Genomic DNA, 20999 nt, shown 5'->3' on the forward strand with positions numbered 1-20999 from the left:
AGCCTGGCCCCCTGCTCATCCCAGAACTCACCTTTTTCTTTTGTCCATTGCACTTACCATCTTCTAATGCAGGGGTCTCCAAACTATGGCCCGCGCGGGCCACATGCGGCCCCCTGAGGCCATTTATCCAGCCCCTGCTGCACTTCCAGAAGGGCCACCTCTTTCATTGGTGGTCAGTGAGAGGAGCACAGGATGCATCCTGTGCTCCTGGAGTACTGTATGTGGTGGCACCGCAAAGTGCGGTGTCGCTCACGTACAGTACTACTTCCGGTGACGCGGGACGCACGCGTCACGGCTCCTGAAGTACATCATATCACTTGTTACGGCTAGCAGTGACAAATATGGAACCGGACATTGACCATCTCATTAGCCAAAAGCAGGCCCATAGTTCCCATTGAAATACTGGTCAGTTTGTTGATTTAAATTTACTTGTTCTTTATTTTAAATACTGTATTTGTTCCCGTTTTTGTTTTGTTTTTTTTTGTTTTTTTTTTACTTTAAAATAAGATATGTGCAGTGTGCATAGGGATTTGTTCATAGTTTTTTTTATAGTCCGGCCCTCCAGCAGTCTGAGGGACAGTGAACTGGCCCCCTGTGTAAAAAGTTTGGGGACCCCTGTTCTAATGTATCCTGTGATTGTAGTTTGTCGTCAAATAAAGTAAGCTCCGTGAGGCCAGGGACCTCCCTGATGTCTGCCAAGTGAGTGGTATTGAGGATGTGCTCAGTGTTTACCTTTTAAGGAGTGGATCTGTGTTCGGATGCAGTTTCTGTATACAGGAAAAGCTACATGCTGTTTTCAGTTGCAGGTGTGTGTGGTGGTATTCAACGTGTGGCGGGCTTCTGTCCAGAGCATGCTACTACTACCTGTCTCTCGTGCCAGGAGCTGGAGAGGCAGCTCTTGAAGCAGAGCAAGGTTACTGTTGCTTATATAAGGTCTACCGGAAAGTTCTGTCCGTTTCCATCACAACAAGTTTTGACACGTAAGCACATGTTTATTTGGCGCATGTGTGCCTCTCTATTTTTATCACTTAATGTATACATACTGACGTAGCAAATTAACTAAAACAAAGTTGATTCACGTTAGTTTTATGTGTGAAGCGCTAGTGTACCCATGGAAACTGATAAAGTTCATTTACGCCACTGTAATTTTTACGAATTTCAACAAGGAAGAAATGCTACAGAAGCATGTCTGTCGCATCCACCATATTCCCCGAACTTAGCACCCTCCGACTATCACTTGTTATTGTCCTTACAAAATTTTTTGAAGGGCAAAAACTTCAAAAATGAAGAAGATATCAACCAAGCACTGGTTCAGTTTTTCGCATCAAAAGATAAAACATTTTTCAAAAATGGGATATACAAATTGCACTCACGCTGGCAAGAACTCATTAATAATAATGGCAATTATATTATTTAATAAAGTTTATTGACGGTAAGAAAAATTTGTATTTTGTTTTATTCCAAAAACGGACAGAACTTTCCAGTAGACCTTATACATTTCTTTGCCTAAGGGAAACTTAGCTCACTCATTTGAGGAAGTTATATAATTTACCATACAGTCTCCGTTGTTTATATGGCATATGGCCATGTAGTTACTTTTAAGTAAAGCTATGCCTAGGATGAAAGAACACAAATTGGAAATCTGTAATATATATGTATGGTAATATGATAGTGTGTTCTTTTGTTTGTTTGCTTTGCTTTTGTTGTTGTTCAAACTCTAAGGTTAAGGGGGGGGGGGCGGGATTTGAAGAGGAACTATCCAAAGTTTTTCCTAGAGGGAGCCCCTAATATAAATCTTAGTCTTTGACTAAGAGCTTTTGTTATAAACTAAATGTTTTGAATTAGTGGATTATTACATTTTTCCATTCGGTTATAAATTCTGGCCCAAAGCTATGAAATAAGAGGTTGTGTAACATGCTTTAAAAACTGTTTTGCAGCAGAGGAGTTGGGGAGGGAGTGAGGAGCATTGTTTTCCTTTGTTCGTTTTCATAATATTTCCTGTCTGTATTCTTTTCCTTCTTGTTCCTGGTCCTTTACTCCAAAGTGTATCTTTCTAGTGCCTGCTTAAACCCCGTTTCTGATTCTTCTCTCTCCCTTTGTGTTCCTGGTTCTCTGGGTTAATTACAAATGGACAGAAGAGCCAGAACTCAGTACAGTATTGTGCCCACATTAAAGAGAAACCCAGTCAATGTTTGCTTGAAATTACCCCTCTTCTTCACAGGGAGGGTGTGTGTGTGTGTGTGTGTGAGAGAGAGAGAGAGAGAGAGAGAGAGAGAGAGATTTGAGTCAGGTGCTCAGATGACAATTAAATGAAAATACAGATTTGAATGACTCTCCTTTGGAGTGGGTAAGTTGGGGTTTTGAGAGGGAGGGAGCTGTGACAGCTAGATGGGATAACATCAACCTTTGGAACAATTACAATGCTGATTCTCCATCGCTGGCTTAAAAAGCAACAAACTGGGTGAGAAGACTGGGCGTACTAATTTGCACGAAAATGCAACCCAGTCATCACTTAGAGCTTTATGGAGATCCTATTGTAAAGTTTTACTGCTTGTAAATGCTCCTTTGGTGTGGGAGGCAGAGCCCGGGGGCGTGGTTGGGGAAACAATAGTTTGCCTCTTTTTTCCCCCTAAGTCAGTTCAAATACCAGAATTAACTGGAGAGTCAAAGAATCAACAGAGACCTGCTGTAAGACTTGGCTCCAGTAAAAAGAACTGGACGTTCGTCACGGCCTAGTGAAAATGGGGAGCACGGTGGCTTCCCCTGGACTTCCGTAGAGGAAAGCTGCCCTACTCTGTGGACTCCAGAGAGGAGGACCTTCCGATCTGCTGGAGAGAAAGCTGAATCAATGAGCCCGGAGGCAGAAAGAAGATGTGGCTGTCGTGCAGATAAGGACTGTGATTGGCTTTCCCTTTCTGCACTTGTTGTCACTGGCGGCTCTCAGCCTTGGAGATTAGGTTTCAGGGGGGAGATTTTCAGGTTCAAGGACTGTTAATGGTTTGTAACTGCCTGACAATAAGCTCAGCCTCCAGGTTACATCAGCCTGGGCAGATGTCGAGTGATAGGAGAACAGAGCAAGAAGTTAGAATCGGGAGCAGAACGATGCAGCTTGCCACCTGCCTGCTGGACTTAGCTGCTAATGTGATTTAAATTTCTAAGCCCTTAGGTAGGCATCCCGGAAATGGTGGTCTTCATTAATGCAAAGATCAAGTCTTTAATTAAACTTTTTAAGAAGAAAAGTAAGTAGTTTCTTTTCTTCCCAGTCTGTGTATGTGTGTGTGTTTTATATATACTGTTTCATCCTTTTGAGCGGCACAGCCTAATGGACACCAGTTAAACTCCATTCTCTGCCAGGTTGTTCAAACCCCACACACTTTTGTAACTCTGGGGCGGAATTATGTGATCTCAGCGTGCTTTATTTATTTATGGCTCAGATTTCAGGTGAATTCGTTGCTTTTGTGCTTCTCAAAAGGAACCCTTTGAAGAAGGGCGGGGCGGGGGGGATCTGGTACTTATGTCCACCCTGACGTATGGCTTTTTTATTCTTTGCCTTACTGTGCAAGCAACCTCTGTGTCATGTGTCACATATTTTTGGTGGAGATGATCCGCTGAAACTCTCTGGCACTCTCTCTTTTGTATTTTAGAGCTGGAGGACAGCTCTGTCTAGACTGATCAGTCACCGTGAAGTACACCGCTTTTGTGGTGTGGCTTCATTGTGTACTTAGCATTAGTTTAAACTTCGTTCATCCAGCTGCTACTTTATTGCTTGGGAAAACATAATTTTTACAAACCCACGGTCTTATTTTTACAGAGGTACTGGTGCATTAGTTTTAGTTAGTTTGGGGACCAGTGATTTAAACTGGACGAATGTGCATGGGACGGAGCCGTTGGGTAAGAGAAACTTTGGAAAAAGCAACAAAGAACGGCACCCTGGGATCGCTCTGCAGCTCCCTCCCCCGAGGCTGTCTTCAGGTGGACTGATTAAAATCTCCCCTCGCCAGAGTGAGAGCGGGATGCCCAGGGAAGAGAGCTGCGCTCACAGCTGCCAGCTGGTAGCTGCACTGAGGCCCGGGTGTGATTACACAGACTCGAATACCAGTACTTGGATGTGATTTGTGACTGGCAAATAGGAAGACTTCCAATTCTCAGTACTTCTCAACTATGAAGGATGGTAGTTCAGTCTTTCAGATAAATGGACCTCGGCACGAAACATTGTAATTAACCAGTGCCCCCTCTTTGGGGGCACACAGTAAGTTCTGCACTGTGCCAGGTTTTCAGATACGGAAATGAGAACTAAGTCAGGTCTTTGTGGATGTTTTGTGTTCAGATTGAGAGCTATATGCCCGTGCAAAACATTTTCAACAAGTGGTGACATGTGAAATGCCAGTTGCTTAATTTGCATGCATCTTTGTCAACCGTTAAAAGCAGAAAAAGCACACCAGACATTTCTGCTTTCAAGTTGATGTCTAGTTTTCAATACTTATTTTTCCATTTAGCAATTGGTGGAGAAGGTAGGATGGTTTATGAAATGAATCGTGTGGAGGCAAGGCGTGTAGAATTTAGTAGCTATAGAAAAGATGGCATAATGGGGTGGGAGCTAACCTGGGCACAGGTCCCTCTGGGCGCTGGGAAATGCCCACTTTCTCCTTCATGATGGTTCTTCATGAAGAAACTCAGCTGCTCCTTTCGAGTAACTTGGCTGCTCCCGCCCAAACCAGGCTTTCCGTGAGTTCCGTTGCGGCTAAGACTCTACCTGTTATAAGTTCACTTGGTCTTTATAATAGCTCTAGTGGTCGTGCTTTGGAGTCCACTGAGTTCATTTTAAGTATGTTCAAATAAAAAGTTCAACAGTTCATGCATGCCTGCTCATTTTATTTTGAGAATCTGTTTTATGGCCTAGTTAGCAGAGACGTGTTACTTGTAGAAATGGGTATTCCCAGTGTGCACTTCCTCTAGTTCAGAGTTCAAGAAGACTCACCCTGACTCACAACTCTAGTATCTGCTGATTTCGCAGGCATTAAACTTGTTGCCCCCTGTAAATGACTCAGGGTCTTTCTCTCATACTTCTATAGTCTACCCTGTGCTTGGCTTACGCTGGCAGGTAGGTAGAAAGTACTAAACAATTGTTGATGGGTTTGTTTGCTGTTCCACTGGTATGCCATTTGAAGTTGTGTTGTCAGGGAAAGTATAATAGACAAAGAGGTCTTCAAGGCCTAGGGGGGAATAAAGGAAAATGATTGTAGAGAGTTAGCATTCTCTCATGGTCACCTATCATTACCCCCTCTAATGTTTTCATCACTGTTGTGTTGGGAAAACTCAGTTGAATTGGATTATGTTGGGAAAAGTAAATTGTAATTGGAATTACAAAAAACATGTTAATATAAAAATATTTTGTGAAAGCAAGAAATACAGAGAGAAAATTTTGTAACACGAATTGATTTCTACTTCTATTAGGTGTTGTTTAAGTATATTACATTAAATATTTATGATTAATTTTTTTATTTAATTGAGTTTATAGCCGTGATGTTATAAAATAATCTTTTAGGGAGGAAAGATTTGGTGTCATCCTCTCAGTAGGAACTTTGCTTCTGGTTTGGTGATCTGACATCTGTTGATGCAGTGGCACTGCGTGATTGAGTGACAGATAACTGCCCTAGTGGCCTTGATTAAGAACTGGAGGTCTCTGTGAATGTTGTCAGTCACTTTCTATTGGATTAGAGGGAGGGCCGAAAATGCTAGGACGTAACTGAGTAAACAATTCTACCAAAACATGCTGGGGAGTTTCACTGGTTCCATTAGAGACAGACCACTGTGGGAGGGACCCCTGGATGAAGGGGTCGCTCTAAGATGAAGTCTCGCTCAGCATTTGCTCCATTTCCCTCTTGCTGGCCCTTACCATGGATGTGTTATGCATCAAAAAACCCATGTTGATATAATATATTGGGAGCCATTAAAGCTTCATTTGACAGATGAATTGATTGTCTCTCTCTCTCTCTCTCTCTCTTCAGCGGTTTCCAACCTAGATGAGGAGAGCCGGTGGACAGTCCACTACACGGCCCCATGGCACCAGCAGGAGAACGTGTTCCTTCCGGCCACGAGACCCCCCTGCGTGGAGGACCTGCACCGCCAGGCCAAGCTCAACCTCAAATCAGTCCTGAGGGGTAAGGGTGCTGTTCTTGGACGACCAGCCGTTAGGATTGAAAGCATAAATTTGATTGGTATTTGTAAAAGAAAACCTGTTTATAGTGAACACATAGTATGCAGTGTCTTTTTAAGATATCGTAACACTCCCAACCTACATGCCTACTATGTTCTGACCTCTGTAGAAGCCTGCTTGTTCACAGATATGTCCTCCAAGAACTCTCAACAGTTTAGAAACCCGTTAGTGAGTTAAAACCACCAGTACTGATTTCATCCGATTAAGCCCCTGCTGACGTGGGAAATTTTGCCACTGCACTTTTGAAACCATTGTGAGTATTCAAAGCAAATTTCTTTCTTTTTTTTTTTAATGACTTTTTTTTAAGGACTTTATTAATTTTTCAGAGAGGAGAGAGAGAGAGAGAGAGGGAAAGAGGAATAGAGAGCGAGAGAGAGAAGGGGGAGGAGCAGGAAGCATCAACTCCCATATGTGCCTTGACTAGGCAAGCCCAGGGTTTCGAACCGGCGACCTCAGCATTTCCAGGTTGATGCTTTATCCACTGCACCACTACAGGTCAGGCCGCAAATTTCTTAAAGCTAGACTTTCTAATAGTTTTTTCTGTGTAGTTCAAGTTGGGAGGAAAGGGGACCTATATATAAACTTTGAAAGGGTATAAATTGTTTGATTTATCAATTTGAGCAGCAGCCACCCGGCTCCTATAAGCGTAGGTTCTTGTCAGCTGTGAGTCAGAGTACACTCGTCTGCTAGAACAGAAAGCGTGTCCTCCTAGATCCAGTTCAAAATTCTCTTTTTTACTTCAACTTATCATTGTTGTCAAAAAGTGTCAATGTGTGACAAGGAGGGCTTCCTAGAAGTTGTAAAAGAAAGAAGTGTTTTAAAAGAGGTAGCACTGGCTTTTAAGAGTTAGAGACTTCTTCTTAAAACAGCAAACCAATGTTCTTATTCTACTGGAAGCTGTTATACCAGTTTTCTCCAACCATGCAATATTGAGGCATAATTGTACTAAAAATGTACTTGTTTATCTCAAATTGAATTGAAGTGTGTGTCCTATATTTTACCTAATTATGGAAGACTTAAGTCTGAGAGAAATACTGTTATTGAATCAAACCCAGGAAAACCCAGGTTGAGGACCTCCTCTAATTTTTATGACAGTTTTTCCTTGTTGTAGTAGTTATTTATTAAGTAATTAATTCATTAATGTACTGTTACTATGACCACGATTACTACCTAGCATTCATTAAACACTTCACTTATGCCAAGTACCATCCTAAGCCCATTACAGGTGTTAATTATCTCATTTAATCCTCACAATAATGCTACTGCTCACTATTGCTGTGCCAGTTTTACCTGTGAGAAAATGGAGTCCCGGAGATTAGAAACTGTCCTAGCGCCTCAAAGCTAGGGGGGGAACCAGCGCTTACCCTTGGACGGTCTCAGGCTGCAGAGCTCAGACTCTTAGCTGTTGCGCTATATTGCCTTTAACGGCCATTTGCTAGAAATCTGTTCTCCTGACAGATGTGCAGAATACAAAGGCAGGGTCCTGGCTCTCAAGGAATTTAAACTTTTATTTATAGTGCAAATCACAATGTGAAAAATACTCAAGAGATGGGCCAAAATATTGCTATGTAGGATTCGAGAAAGCTGATAATTTCTGCTTAGCGAGAGAAGGGATGACTATCAGGGGACTCACAATAGATTTGGTATTCTGAACAGAACTATAGAGACCATAGATCATAGCCCTCACTTATGTCCCTTTAATCTTCTATAACACTTAGATGATCTCATATGTATCTTATTACGCTATTCTATATCTTAGAGGCTTGGCATTTAACTGTCCAGAAATGAGGACATTATTGGTTCCCTCCCTGTTAACCTGAGAACCGTATATACTTGGAGACGACAAGCTTACATAAGAAGAACGGCATTAGTCAGGCCCTGAGTATGGCCTTGGAGTTGTACTTTGATTTGCCTTCCTGATGACGGTCACGTAGTGCACCTACATCCAACCACAGTTTCTTCCAGAGCCCTTTTGTTCCTAGTGATTATCTTTAGTAAATTTCAACAGGGACCTTTTTTCCTTGTAGCTCACTTTCCTCCCCCAAATAATTAGTAAGAGTATTAAATGGCACTGTTCCCAGGACACAGCCCCGAGGCAGCACGGTTGCTCACGTTTCTCTCCGCTCTGCGCTGCGTGGTCGGCCTGGAGAGCAGGCTTGTGGAAAGGTGTGTGTGAGTTTGAATATTCAGGCGCTGCGTGTTTGGATCGCGCTCCAAGGACGCGTGCTTCCCTCCCCCTTTCGTGTAGTGTCAAGTACCAGATCGGAGCTTCTCTCTTCTTCCCTCGGAAAATTCAACATCTGTCTATAGACTTTTTTATTTTATTTTATTTCCTTTCTGACTGTTCAGTACATCCATATGAAATACCATCACCACTGGTTTTGCCTGGACTTGGATTTAATTTTGAAAAGGTAAATGCTTTAGTAGTTGTTTTAATGCCCTAAAATGGTTCATCGAAGGGATTTTACCATTAATAAAATTAATAACTTCGGAAAATTCTTGGAACTAGACTTTTTTAAAAATTGATTTTGTGAGAGAGGGAGAGAAACATCATTTTGTTCTTCCGTTATCTGTGCATTCATTGGTTGATTTTTGTATGTACCCTGACCAGGGATTGAACCCTCAACCTTGGCGTATGGGAACAATTCTCTAAGCAACTAAGCCACCCAGCCAGGGTGAAGCCAACTTTTAAAGTCTGGATTTATATACTCCTTAAGAGATTGTAGTTAGATATTAACTTGACGAACAGTGGTTGACAAAGATGAAATAAGAAAGAACATCTGAGTTCTCTTTTTCTTCATTTACTTTTAATCACATGTACAGGACTGTCTGTCCCACTTCACCTCTACCATGTTAGCAGCCCGAGATAAACAGAGAAAACGAGTGCAGAGTACTTATTGCCTCATTATCAGTGAAGATTAAAAAGAAAAAATGGCACTATTAAAGTATGATGTTATATAAGGAGTCAGTCTAAGTTCATTTGACCTCTACATTCTTTGCTTAAATATCTAGAAAGATAGCTAATTAGTCACAATGAGTAATCCATTTTGTTCCTTCTATTTTATTGGAGAACCTTGCTATATAGCAAGATGTAAAAATAGTATTTTGATATTTGGCTCACCAGGACATCTGGCTAGCAATGAATAGTGAATTTCTGAAAATGGATCCCATTATCCATGAAGAATTCACTTAGCTTTTTACTGACTCTCTAGAAGAATTCTCCCCTTTTATTTCCCTAGCTGTTTGAACCCTTCATGAACCTCATCAGTGTTAGCTGTGATGATGAGCGTAACCTTTACCTAACTACATTTTTGTCTGGACAATTTTTAGCTTTATTAAAAGGGCCACAATTAAGAGGGAAAGGGGGGGTAGAGGGGTAGGGTGGGCATGCTCAGGTTCAGTGAGAGGTCCGGATGCTATTTCTTACAACTTAGAGACCTCGTTTGAAAATTAAGGGCACATTAAAGGCGGAAATGAAGCCATGCTATTTTTAAGGCTCCGCCCCCAAAAGCCCAGCTTGGGAGAGGGATAAACATACTTTCTCGCAGTGTGTTTAACAGGCAGCATAGTTATGTGTCTGTGTACACTCCTACCTGAATTGGTTCCCAGAGCATCTGTTGCTATTGTCAGGAATGTTCTTCAGTCACAGTTTTCTTTCTTTCTGAAGAAATCCATTTTAGCAGGTCAGTCTGCTCCGTGGTTCTCGAATTGGATGTGTGAGCGGAGGGAGGAATGCTGAATCTGGCTTGTATCGACTCAGAGTCCGAGGGTGACATTTGTTATATCTGGAGATACAGGAGTTGAGGATTTACCATGTGAAGAAACGACCATTTGTTCCAAATGATTAAAAACAGTGTGTGTGTGCGCGTGTGCATGTGTACACGCACACACACATACCAACCTGTTCAACGTTAGGGAACAGTACCTTTCTTATAATTATGAATGTATATTTCCGTATTTCCAAGTAGTGTTGCCAGGTTTCTCTGTCAGTATACCTGACACACAGACTTTATCCAAGGGCTGCTGCATCTGCCCTTCTTTTATAAGAAGTCTCCTATTCCCTTTTGATTTCAGACCAGTCCTTCTGTTCTGGACGTGAGGAGGGGCCTTGGCTGTGCGCAGTCTGCCTTGGGCACAGCGGGCCCATGGGGTGTCCCAGATGCCCTGTGGTTTGGGCTATAGCTTCTCCTCTTGGGGGCCCTGTGGCACTGTTCACAGGGCTGTCTGGGAGATGACTCTCTGCACAGCCTTGCGGATGTTGATGGAGCACTCTCTCTCCTGGAGTGATGCATCTTCCACTTCACGCACACTGGAGATGAGCACCTGCCTCCCCCGCCTTTTGCTAACAATATTAAATTCTTCCTCTTTTTTTTTCCTTCTCACTTAAAAAAAGATGATGTATATACCAGACAAATACATAAAACATGTACAGTTTAACAAACAAATATAAAGTACACATTTATGTAACCATTACTATTCCTGATCAAAAAATAGAATATGACCTGTGCAGTCACTTCATAAGATATGTAAATATCTTAATCACTGTGTTGTACACCTGAAACTAATATTCTATGTCAACTGCAGTTGGAAAATCAGCTTTAAAAACTAGACTACAGGCCCTGGCCGGTTGGCTCAGCAGTAGAGCATTGGCCTGGCGTGCGGGGGACCCGGGTTCAATTCCCGGCCAGGGCACATAGGAGAAGTGCCCATTTGCTTCTCCACCCCACCCCCCCTCCTTCCTCTCTGTCTCTCTCTTCCCCTCCCACAGGCAAGGCTCCATTGGAGCAAAGATGGCCCGGGCGCTGGGATGGCTCCTTGGCCGCTGCCCCAGGCGCTGGAGTGGCTCTGGTAGCGGCAGAGCGATGCCCCGGAGGGGCAGAGCATCGCCCCCTGGTGGGCAGAGCTTCGCCCCTGGTGGGCGTGCCGGGTGGATCCCGGTTGGGCGCATGTGGGAGTCTGTCTGACTGTCTCTCCCCGTTTCCAGCTTCAGAAAAATACAAAAACAAACAAACAAACAAAAAACCTAGATAAAGCCTAAATTCCAGAAACCTCCCATTGTCCTAGCTTTCTAATAGGAAAGTCCAGGGTTAGTGAAAAGTACAGGAGTCACATCTAGGTTCAGAGCCTGCCTCTTATATAGTACTGCAGTATCTGATTTGAGTTTAATTCAGAATTTGTTCTTCCAACCATTCAAGCTGTTCTCATCGGTAAAACAAAGATCATAATATCTGCTTACATGGGAGTAAAATGAGTTTTTATCTCAAAATGGAAGCAGTTTGTGGAGTCAAGGAAGAGTGCATTGTAATTTACATGCAATGAAATACAGATACATCTTTTTATAAATTTCAGCTCTCTTTCCCAAATGGCTGTCGGGATTTAGCTGGTACTTTCTCTCCCACCCATTGTACTCCAGATATATGCTGCAGGGAGGAGGGACATAGTCAAAACAAGAAACGTCATCTGGTGACAGTGGCAGCCACAGACAGTTAACAGGTTCATTTCCTCCACATAAGCAAAGAGCCTTTCTCCTCACTCACCACCAACCTCGGAAAGATGCCTGGAAGGGTCCTCCCAGGTCCTCTCATTAGTCGAGCCCCATTACTTTGTGTAGGTGAATAAACCAAGGCCCATAGAAGCTATGGGATCAGTTTATAGCTACTGGGCAGTATATAGACGACCATGCCAGGCCTGGAAATCCAGTGTCTAGCCTCCGCCCACGCTGGCCTACTGTGACCTGAGACCCAGAGGCCCTTCCGTTGAGGCCTCTTCAGCTGCTCTCAGCTTTCAGAAAGGTCCTAGGGACAGGGCTCACTCTGGGAAGCTAAAAGCCCAGGGCAGATTTTGTTCATGTAGCCAAACTTGATTTAGGGAATGCAGAATAGCTAGCTCATGGATGCCTAAGGTAGTGGCTTCCCAGTTGCTAAAGAAATCTCTTCCCTCTTTCCCAATTTCATGAAAATTCAAATAAGTTTAAAAGGAATAAGGAAAGGAAGCTTCGTTGTGAAGCATCCTGACTAATATCTAAACTATGCTTCAGCTTGATGACATCTAGCACTTACTGGGTTATAATAGCTCATTAGTGACTCAATGGATTGAAAAAAGCCACCGGTTATAAAAGAGACAAGTAAAAGAAAGATAAGGATTTGGAAATATTTAATACACCAATGACTTTGCTCTTCCAACTGAGTCTCCTCTTCCCCTAGTTCATTGCTTGTGTTCTTCCTGAAGAATCCTTCAGGAAAATTGATTTGTAAAAGAAGGTGAAATATCACTGGTTAAAGAGTCTTTTAAATTTTTTACAAGTAAGAAACATTAAATTACTTGCATTCATTCATATAGAATTTTAAGTTATTTTCTGGTTTAAACAAAGATAGCCCTAGAACTGGGGGGAGGAGGAGTGTTACATTATTCTGAGAAAGCCACTGAATGAGGCTGGAAGTACGGTGTCTCCTCTTTCTCAGCCATCGCAGTGTGGGCACCTTGCTCTGTTAGGACTTCCAGAAGATGAGCTGGGAGACCAGGAAGCTGATCCCAGGGCTGCCCGTAGCCTGTGGGACATGGAAAGTCATCCCACTTTTGAACTTGGCTTCCTCTTCTGGAAAACAGTTTATGATCTCCTAAGTTTCCATCTGGGCTCTAAAATTCTGATTGGCCTCTCAGTACTTAACTGCTTAAAGGTGATATGTGTGAAATTTATTGACACAAAGATGTAATTGACTGCTGAGCGTTCAGTCCTGACAAATGGATTGTTGAGAATCTTAAGTTTGTGTTGACATAAAAGTTTTCCAAGTGGCTCCTACCAATGAGGCCCCGGGCTGGATATTGTAGGTGAGTCAGCGATGAACACCTCTGCTGCTTTCTGCTGAAGGCCTAGAGCTGGCTGGGGAGATAAGGTGATGTATGAGTAACTCGTGTACCAGACTGACGATGGTGGTATCACTGAGCCTGGCCCTTGGCCCTGGGTGTTGTCTTTAAAGTGTAACTCTGATCATGCCTCTCCTATGTTAAAAATTCTTTACCAGGCCCTGGCCGGTTGGCTCAGCGGTAGAGCGTCGGCCTGGCGTGCGGGGGACCCGGGTTCTATTCCCGGCCAGGGCACACAGGAGAGGCGCCCATCTGCTTCTCCACCCCTCCCCCTCTCCTTCCTCTCTGTCTCTCTCTTCCCCTCCCGCAGCCAAGGCTCCATTGGAGCAAAGTTGGCCCGGGCGCTGGGGATGGCTCTGTGGCCTCTGCCTCAGGCGCTAGAGTGGCTCTGGTTGCAACAGAGTGACACCCTGGATGGGCAGAGCGTCGCCCCTGGTGGGCGTGCCGGGGGGATCCCGGTCGGGCGCATGCGGGAGTCTGTCTGACTGCTTCCCCGTTTCTGGCTTCGGAAAAATACAAAAAAATAAATAAATAAAATAATTTTTTTTTTTTTTTTGTATTTTTCTGAAGCCGGAAACGGGGAGAGACAGTCAGACAGACTCCCGCATGCGCCCGACCGGGATCCCCCCGGCACGCCCACCAGGGGCGACGCTCTGCCCACCAGGGGGCGACGCTCTGCCCCTCTGGGGCATCGCTCTGCCGCTACCAGAGCCACTCTAGCGCCTGGGGCAGAGGCCAAGGAGCCATCCCCAGCGCCCGGGCCATCTTTGCTCCAATGGAGCCTTGGCTGTGGGAGGGGAGGAGAGAGACAGAGAGGAAGGGGGGGGGTGGAGAAGCAAATGGGCGCTTCTCCTGTGTGCCCTGGCCGGGAATCGAACCCGGGTCCCCCGCACGCCAGGCCGACGCTCTACCGCTGAGCCAACCGGCCAGGGCCTAAAATAAAATTCTTTACCAGCTCTTCATCACTGGCAGGATGAAACCTAACATCCTCACACCTGACAACCTTGATGATCTGACCCCTGTTCGTCTAGCTTCATCTCCAAAGCACCCTTTCTCCCCCTGCTTCTCTGCCCTCCACCCAAGGGCTTTGCCATGTGCCTTCACACATGAAGATGAGGTCCAGGGGAACGCTAGCTTGTCTTGTCTACGCCTGTTCTCCACGGAGGTTCCAGTCCTTTCCTTCTCCCTTCTGAACCTCCGCCTCTCGCACCTGGTCAGCTCCTGTTCCTCCGTTAAGAACCTTGTGGGTGCCCCGGTCCCCACAGAGCTTTCCTAGACTCCCCAGGGCAGACCCTGCATGCCTCCTACGCTTTCCCACACATTCCCACACATTCCCACGGGCCCTTAGTCCCCTCTGTCACACTACTTATACTAAGCTGCGTCATTGTATTTACATACATCTCTCCCCACCTGATAGCGAGATCCTTGGGAACAGGCCCTTTGCCTGTCACTGGTGTGACCCCAGCACGAGGCCCAGTGCAGGGTGCTATAACCACCGCTGGGTTAGTGCAGGTCCTGGGAAGGTCATCTAGAATTCGGGAGAGATGAGAGCCAAAGCCACAGAACCACTGGTGAGTGTGCGGGAGAGATTAGGGATGCAGGAAGTTCAGGGGTGAGCGGGGAAGGTTTATTTTAGGGCTGGGAAAGAGTTGGCAAGAGGAGTTGAGGAAGAAGAAAGTGAGTAGGATGGGGCAGTCATCACGGTGCTCACGGATGGGGAGAGAAGGCTGAGGAAAGGCTACTGAATTATTAGGTGGCCTCCCGTGCCCTTCAAAAGAGCAGTTTTAAGGAAGTCTCTGGATTTAAAAAGCCAGATTTCATGAGATAATTATTTTTATAAGCAGAAGCAGAATACGAATATTTTTTAAGAAAGAAAGTAAAAGCTGTCAAGCAGAGGGAAGAGGGGCAGTATTTTGAGGTGGTGGCAGGGTGAAGGTAATGTTATTGGTGTTTTAAAAGCTAGAGCCAATTAAAACACAACTGTAGTCAGAAGGAGCCATCGGAGGGGAAGAGGCACAGAGAGAATGGGAGAGTGTTCCCTGAGGAGGTGGCAGGCAGGGACCCGAGGGGCACAGGCAGAGGTCCGGTTTCACCCTCTGTCTCCTAACTGAGAACCCGAGAAAGCACTTTTTGAGACGGAGCAAAAGAATGTTGACGCTGCTCATTGGGTTGAATTGGCGCCTAGTTCTTTGGTGAGAAGGATAGCTCGTTTTGGCGCTCTCCTGTTTGGTGCTTGTGAATTAATTAGGTGGACTTTGCAAAGATAAATGAAAATTTCGTTGAAGTCTTAAAAAGAAATACAGGTATTTCTTTTGGAATGTGTGTCCTTAGGGAAAGTTGCTCAACCCGCTAAAACAATGGATTAAATTCTCTTGAGAAAAGAGAAGAGCAAAGGCAAAAATAAGGACTGGACGAGTGGGAAGTGCTGTACAAAACGGGCAGTTTAGCTTCTTGTATTGGATATGATGGCTCATCAAAGTTTTTGTAATACTGACTACCCTGAGCATCGTAACCGAAGTGAGTAGTTTATAACCTGGGAGAGGAAGTCGAGGTGCAAGAGCAAAGGAAAAATGAACACTCATTACTTTTACACGAGGTAGAGAGACGTGTCCTTTTCTAATGATAAGCAACACAGAGAAGTTAGGGTAGCAGAGACAGTCATTTAAATGATCCAGGTCTTAACAAAGCACTACGGATTGTTTAAACAAAAGGCTTTTGTTTTGTTTTTGTGTCTGTAGCCAGTCTGCTGTTTCAGCAATTCTATTTTAATTCCTGATAAAGTGAGTAACTTGAGTGGCCTCTATATTTCGCTCAGGGCAGCATAAAAATGCTACATTGAAGGTACAGTGGATAAGGTCTGTTATCATTCACTGTACAACTGAAGTCTCCAGTGTTGGTTTAGAATCTTTGCAGGCTATTTGATATTGAGTAACCTTGGTGATGCTCCACTCCCGCCAGTGATAGGGCTTTTTCATTCTACAGTGAAATGCTATCGCCTCCACTTTGGCTGCGCTCTGGTGGTGCTCGACCAGAACCTGCGCGCCCTTCGCACACTCGCGTGAGTCAGGGGCATCGGGCAGCCTTCGCCTTCGTTTCAGTCAGGTTTAGGTCTTCAAGTCTCCGGAAACGAATTTGTGTAGGTGAAGAGAAGAAATGTTAAAATTTGGTTTTCTGCCATGGCAAATAACATTTTGCCAAATAACATTTTAGGAGTCGTTCTTTCCATGGTTTGTAATGAAAAATAAAGCTAACAGTTTTATCCAGCCCCTGAAGTTTTAATATTTAATTATTAACTGGGGAGGGGGAGGGTTATTCTGCTCTAATAAGAATTAGTCATAGAGGGAAAGTATTAATCAAAATGACCTTTAAAATTTTTTTTGACTCTTCTACATAAAATGAGGTTGCCTTACAGTGTTTAATATTGTCACTGGTCCCAGGCCATGGGGGGTAGAAGAGGAATTCCTTCCAGTGTGTTAAAACATCCGTCAGCAAACTCATTTCCTGTTTGTTAGCTGATGACACAATTGATGTGGTTTTTTTCCTCTGTAATAGGCCACCTTCCCCATCCTGATCGCTTTATTTTGCCAAACACACTTTGTAAATTGAATGAGAAGTCACTTGGAATTGTGCTAAAATAACTTTTAAGCAGATGAATTTGGCAGTCTTCGTATCATTCTTTTTCTTTCCCTTGGCAAAGAAACCCATATATCTATCTATCTATCTATGTATCTAACAAGGAGAGGCAGGAAGGCAGAGAGACTGACTCCCACATACACCCCGACTGGGATCCACCTGGCAAGCCCACTAGGAGGTGATGCTTTGAACATCTGGGGTCCTTCCTTGCTCAGTTGCTCAGCAGCAGGGTCCAACTTGTTCAAATTAGCCATGCCTGAGGGAGAGAGGGGGAGAGATAGAGAGAGGGAGAAAGAGAGAGAGAGAAGGAGGAGAGGAGGAGGGGTGGAGAAGCAGATGGTTGCCTTTCCTGTATGACCTAACCTGCAATTGAACCTGGGAATTCCACATGCCGGCCGATGCTCTGCCATTGAGCCAGCCGGCCAGGGCCGCAACCCGTTTATTTCAAAGGCGGCATTCCATCACCAGCTGCTTTTTTCTACTTTGCTCCTCCCCAAAGCTTGTCTGGGAGGTTTCTCTGTAAATGAAGCTTCCTGTGACATCCCTTCTATCTGCACAGAAATCTTCTGGGAGTTACCCATGATGTGTAGTTAGTTTTTTCATTGCTAGATTTGGTCAGTTTCCCTAAAATTCTACCAAGACTAAATTTCCTTGGGGAGATAGGCCATTTGAGCACTCAACATCATCTTCCCTTTTTCATCCACGCCCACCTGCTCTTCCCTCATCTTATGTCTTGAACAAATAGAATTGGGTCTCCCCTCCCATTAAGTTCTGTATTGATGCTGACTCCGACCCATGCTCCTCACTTGTGCTTACTAAACACTGATGGCATGACGGGTATCATTGAGTATCACGCCTTCATAAGTTGTCAACGTGAACTTCTTTATCCTTCGGCTAAATTGTAAGCACTTGAATTCTGGAGTGTATCCCTTAAGCCTGACTTGATCAATACAAGTTTAACACCCAGCTATTGACATTCAGAGTTTGGACTCTTGACTGCCGTCATTCATTACCTGGGCGATGGCAGGTTTCCTGAGTAGATTGAGACTTACTCCCTTCAGAGGAACTCCCTTCCCTTTACACTGGGTGATATAAAATAGTTGGCCCTGATTACCCACAGTTGAGCAAATTACACTGTAGCAGCTGGAACATTTTGTCTTATATGCACCATTAAGAGAGGAGATACTTCCAGAACTTTCAGAGACTTGGACTTAATCATTAAAGCCATGCATTTCTCCTTACCCTTTTATGTTTTATGGTGTTTTGGATGCTAAATGTCACTGAAGTGATGATTGATGAAAAAGGGGTTTTATGGACCCAAATATGCACTTATTGGAAGATAAATTTGGATTTAATACTTTATATATAATGATATTCTTTTATGTCATTGTAGGCATTTCTATGTAACTACATATAAACTCTTACCTTAAAGAAGGGGGGGGGGGGGCTAACCAGGCAGTGGCGCAGTGGATAGAGCGTCGGACTGGGATGCGGAGGGCCCAGGTTCAAGACCCTGAGGTTGCCAGCTTGAGTGCGGGCTCATCTGGTTTGAGCAGAAAAAGCTCACGAGCTTAGACCCGAGGTTGCTGGCTTAAGCAAGGGGTAACTCAGTGTGCTGTAGCCGCACGGTCAAGGCACATATGAGAAAGCAATCAGTGAACAACTAAAGTGCCACAGTGAAAAACTGATGATTGATGCTTCTCATCAGTCTCTGTTCCTGTCTGTCTGTCCCTATCTATCCCCCCTCTGACTTTCTCTGTCTCTGTAAAAAAAAAAAAAAAAAAAAAAGAGGGTGGGGAGAATGAATTATTAGTATAATGCTAAACCAAAATGGCATATTTATTTGGAATCCATCATTTAAAATTGCTATCAAATTATCTAGGGAAATATCCATTAAAAAGATCTATATTAAATCCATGATGTCTTTAAGATTTAACATAGTTTTTCAACTCATTTGATATGCTACAAATAACTGAGTAACTTAAACATTTAACCATGTATAGTCTCTTATGTTACAGTTCAAACACATTGATGTTCAACTGTTTTTGGAGAATTAAGGGAAAATACAGATATACTTTTGGAAAATTCAATATACGTGACTAGCAAAGGCAGAATCTTAACGACAGAATCTTTCTTCAAGTATTGTCAAACCCAATAAATTAACTGGAAAGTAAATCCCTTCTATTTTAAAATGAATTTTGGGTTGATTTCCATTAGGAAAATAAGTTCTCTGATGTTTACAAAGTGTAGCATTTGAGTGCAGTAAATTTTTCCTATGTGCTTACTTGAAAGCTTAAATTACTATCTTCTTTACCTGTATAATAGCCAATAGAGCTGTTGAACTAGAATTGATTTCTTCTGAACATACATGATGTACTTGTATGTGCTCTTCATTCTCTGGCCGTGGGTAAAGATATGTAACTGAACTAGTGTTTCACTGCTCTTGATAATCCGATGGGTAAATAACTGGGATAGAAGTTTGGAAACCTGGGTGTACCAGAAATTTGGCACCTGGGTTTCATAATCCATAAGACAAATATATCTGCTTTCTTATGGCCAGAAGCTTAGAGCATCTTGGAAAGAAACTGTGACAGAAATTGGGCATCAAGAAGTGCCCATTTGGCTAGTGAAAAGCTGTGCAACTCTGGACAAGAAACATCTCCTCAGGAACTAATGTCTAAGGTCCCAACAGAAGTTCCCCTTTATAGTGAGGAAAGGCGTGATGTAATAACAGCTCTCAGCAGACATGACAGTAATTACTGCATATTTATAATATTTACTTTGAGGGATCCATATGAATAAGCCACTGCTCTAAGCACTTCACATCCAGTGAATTATTTACTCTTCACAATGATCCTAAGAGATGGGTATTATAATTATCCACAGTTTACATGTGAAAACCTTGAGACACAGAAAGAAACTTCCAAGTGGTGGAGGCAAAATTAGAACCCAGCCATTTTGGCCCCCAAACTGGGGTTCTTTTCTGAGAGTAAATTGCAGGCTATTATAGTACTTATGATAAAACTCTGCCCCCTCCACGGCTCCCTATGCCACACTTCCCAGTGTCTCTAGTAACACTTCATTCAGCAAATCAGTACATTCAGTTTGGGCTTTTAGTGCCCTTGAACTCTTCTAGAAAGGAAAGATGTTTAACTAGTTCTGTTACAATTGTCCCCTACATTTACATTTTCTTATTTTATTGTTATTTTGTATTTAGTGAGAAGCAGGGAGGCTGAAAGATAGACTCCCACATGTGCCCCAACCGGGATCCACACTGCAAGCCCCCTACCAGGCAATGCTCTTCCCATCTGGGGCATTGCTCCATTGCTCAGCAACCGAGCTATTTTTAGTGCCTGAGGTAAGGCCATCGAGCCATCCTCAGTGCCCAGGGACAACTTGCTTGAACCATTCAAGCCATGGCTGCAGGAGAGGAAGAGCGAGAGAGAGTGAAAAGGAAAAGGGAGAGAGGTGGAGAAGCAGATGGTCGCTTCTCCTGTGTGCCCTGACTGGAAATCGAACCTGGGACTTCCACATGCCAGGCCAACGCTCTGTTGTTGAGCCAACTGGACAAGGCTACACTTACATTTTCATAACAACAAAAAAAGTGAAACAAAATGAAATAAGTAAATGTTGACCTTAAGGAATACTGGTATTTAAGGTCTATTGAAATTAAGATTTATTCTTCATCAGTGGCAAAGCAGGTCTGTGTATAGGTGAAAATATGACATAGGGGTAATGAAAATGTTAGCAGACTCAGCATTTTAACATAGAAAAGAAAATCCTTTTATCCCTTCTGGAAATTACTTTATACATTTTCAAAGTCATGACTGACTAGTTGTGGCGCAGCAGGTAGAGTGTCGACCTGAAACACTGAGGTCCCTAGTTTGAAACCCTAAGGTTGCCAGCTGGAGCACAGGCTGACCAGCTTGAGCATGGGGTTGTTGGCTTGAGTGCAGGATCATCAATATGGTCCCAAGGTCGCTGGCTTGAGCAAGGGGTCACTGGCTTGGCTTGAGCCCCCTCTCCCGCCCAGTCAAGGCGCGTATGAGAAGCAATCAGTGAACAACTAAAGTGAAGCAACAATGAGTTGATGCTTCTCATGTCTCTCCTCCCTCTCCCTTCCCCTACAAAAAAAAAATCAATTAAAAACTTAAAAACTTCTCAAATTTATACTAATTATATAATTACACATAATAATATATAACGTACATTACCATCACCCACTCTTACAGATGACAGCAGTACAGGTCCACAGGAACCACCACCATGCTTGCAGGGAGCCCAA

The 20999-nt window shown here is 43.7% G+C and overlaps 1 protein-coding gene across 7 annotated transcripts in view; it reads left to right on the plus strand.

Moving 5' to 3' along the window:
- Positions 1 to 20999, plus strand: part of NHSL1 (NHS like 1) — a 232670-nt gene that overhangs the window by 171912 nt on the left and 39759 nt on the right. For 6 of the 7 annotated variants that reach the window (XM_066373127.1, XM_066373125.1, XM_066373126.1 and 3 more), the window contains exon 2: positions 6009 to 6161. In XM_066373127.1, the coding sequence (XP_066229224.1) occupies positions 6009 to 6161 (153 nt within the window). Of the gene's footprint in view, positions 1 to 2635; positions 3240 to 6008; positions 6162 to 20999 lie in introns of those variants that run through there. The other variant, XM_066373131.1, reaches the window with a different exon arrangement.

The sequence above is a fragment of the Saccopteryx leptura genome, chromosome 3, assembly GCF_036850995.1.
Source record: "Saccopteryx leptura isolate mSacLep1 chromosome 3, mSacLep1_pri_phased_curated, whole genome shotgun sequence".
NCBI classification, from domain to species: domain Eukaryota; kingdom Metazoa; phylum Chordata; class Mammalia; order Chiroptera; family Emballonuridae; genus Saccopteryx; species Saccopteryx leptura.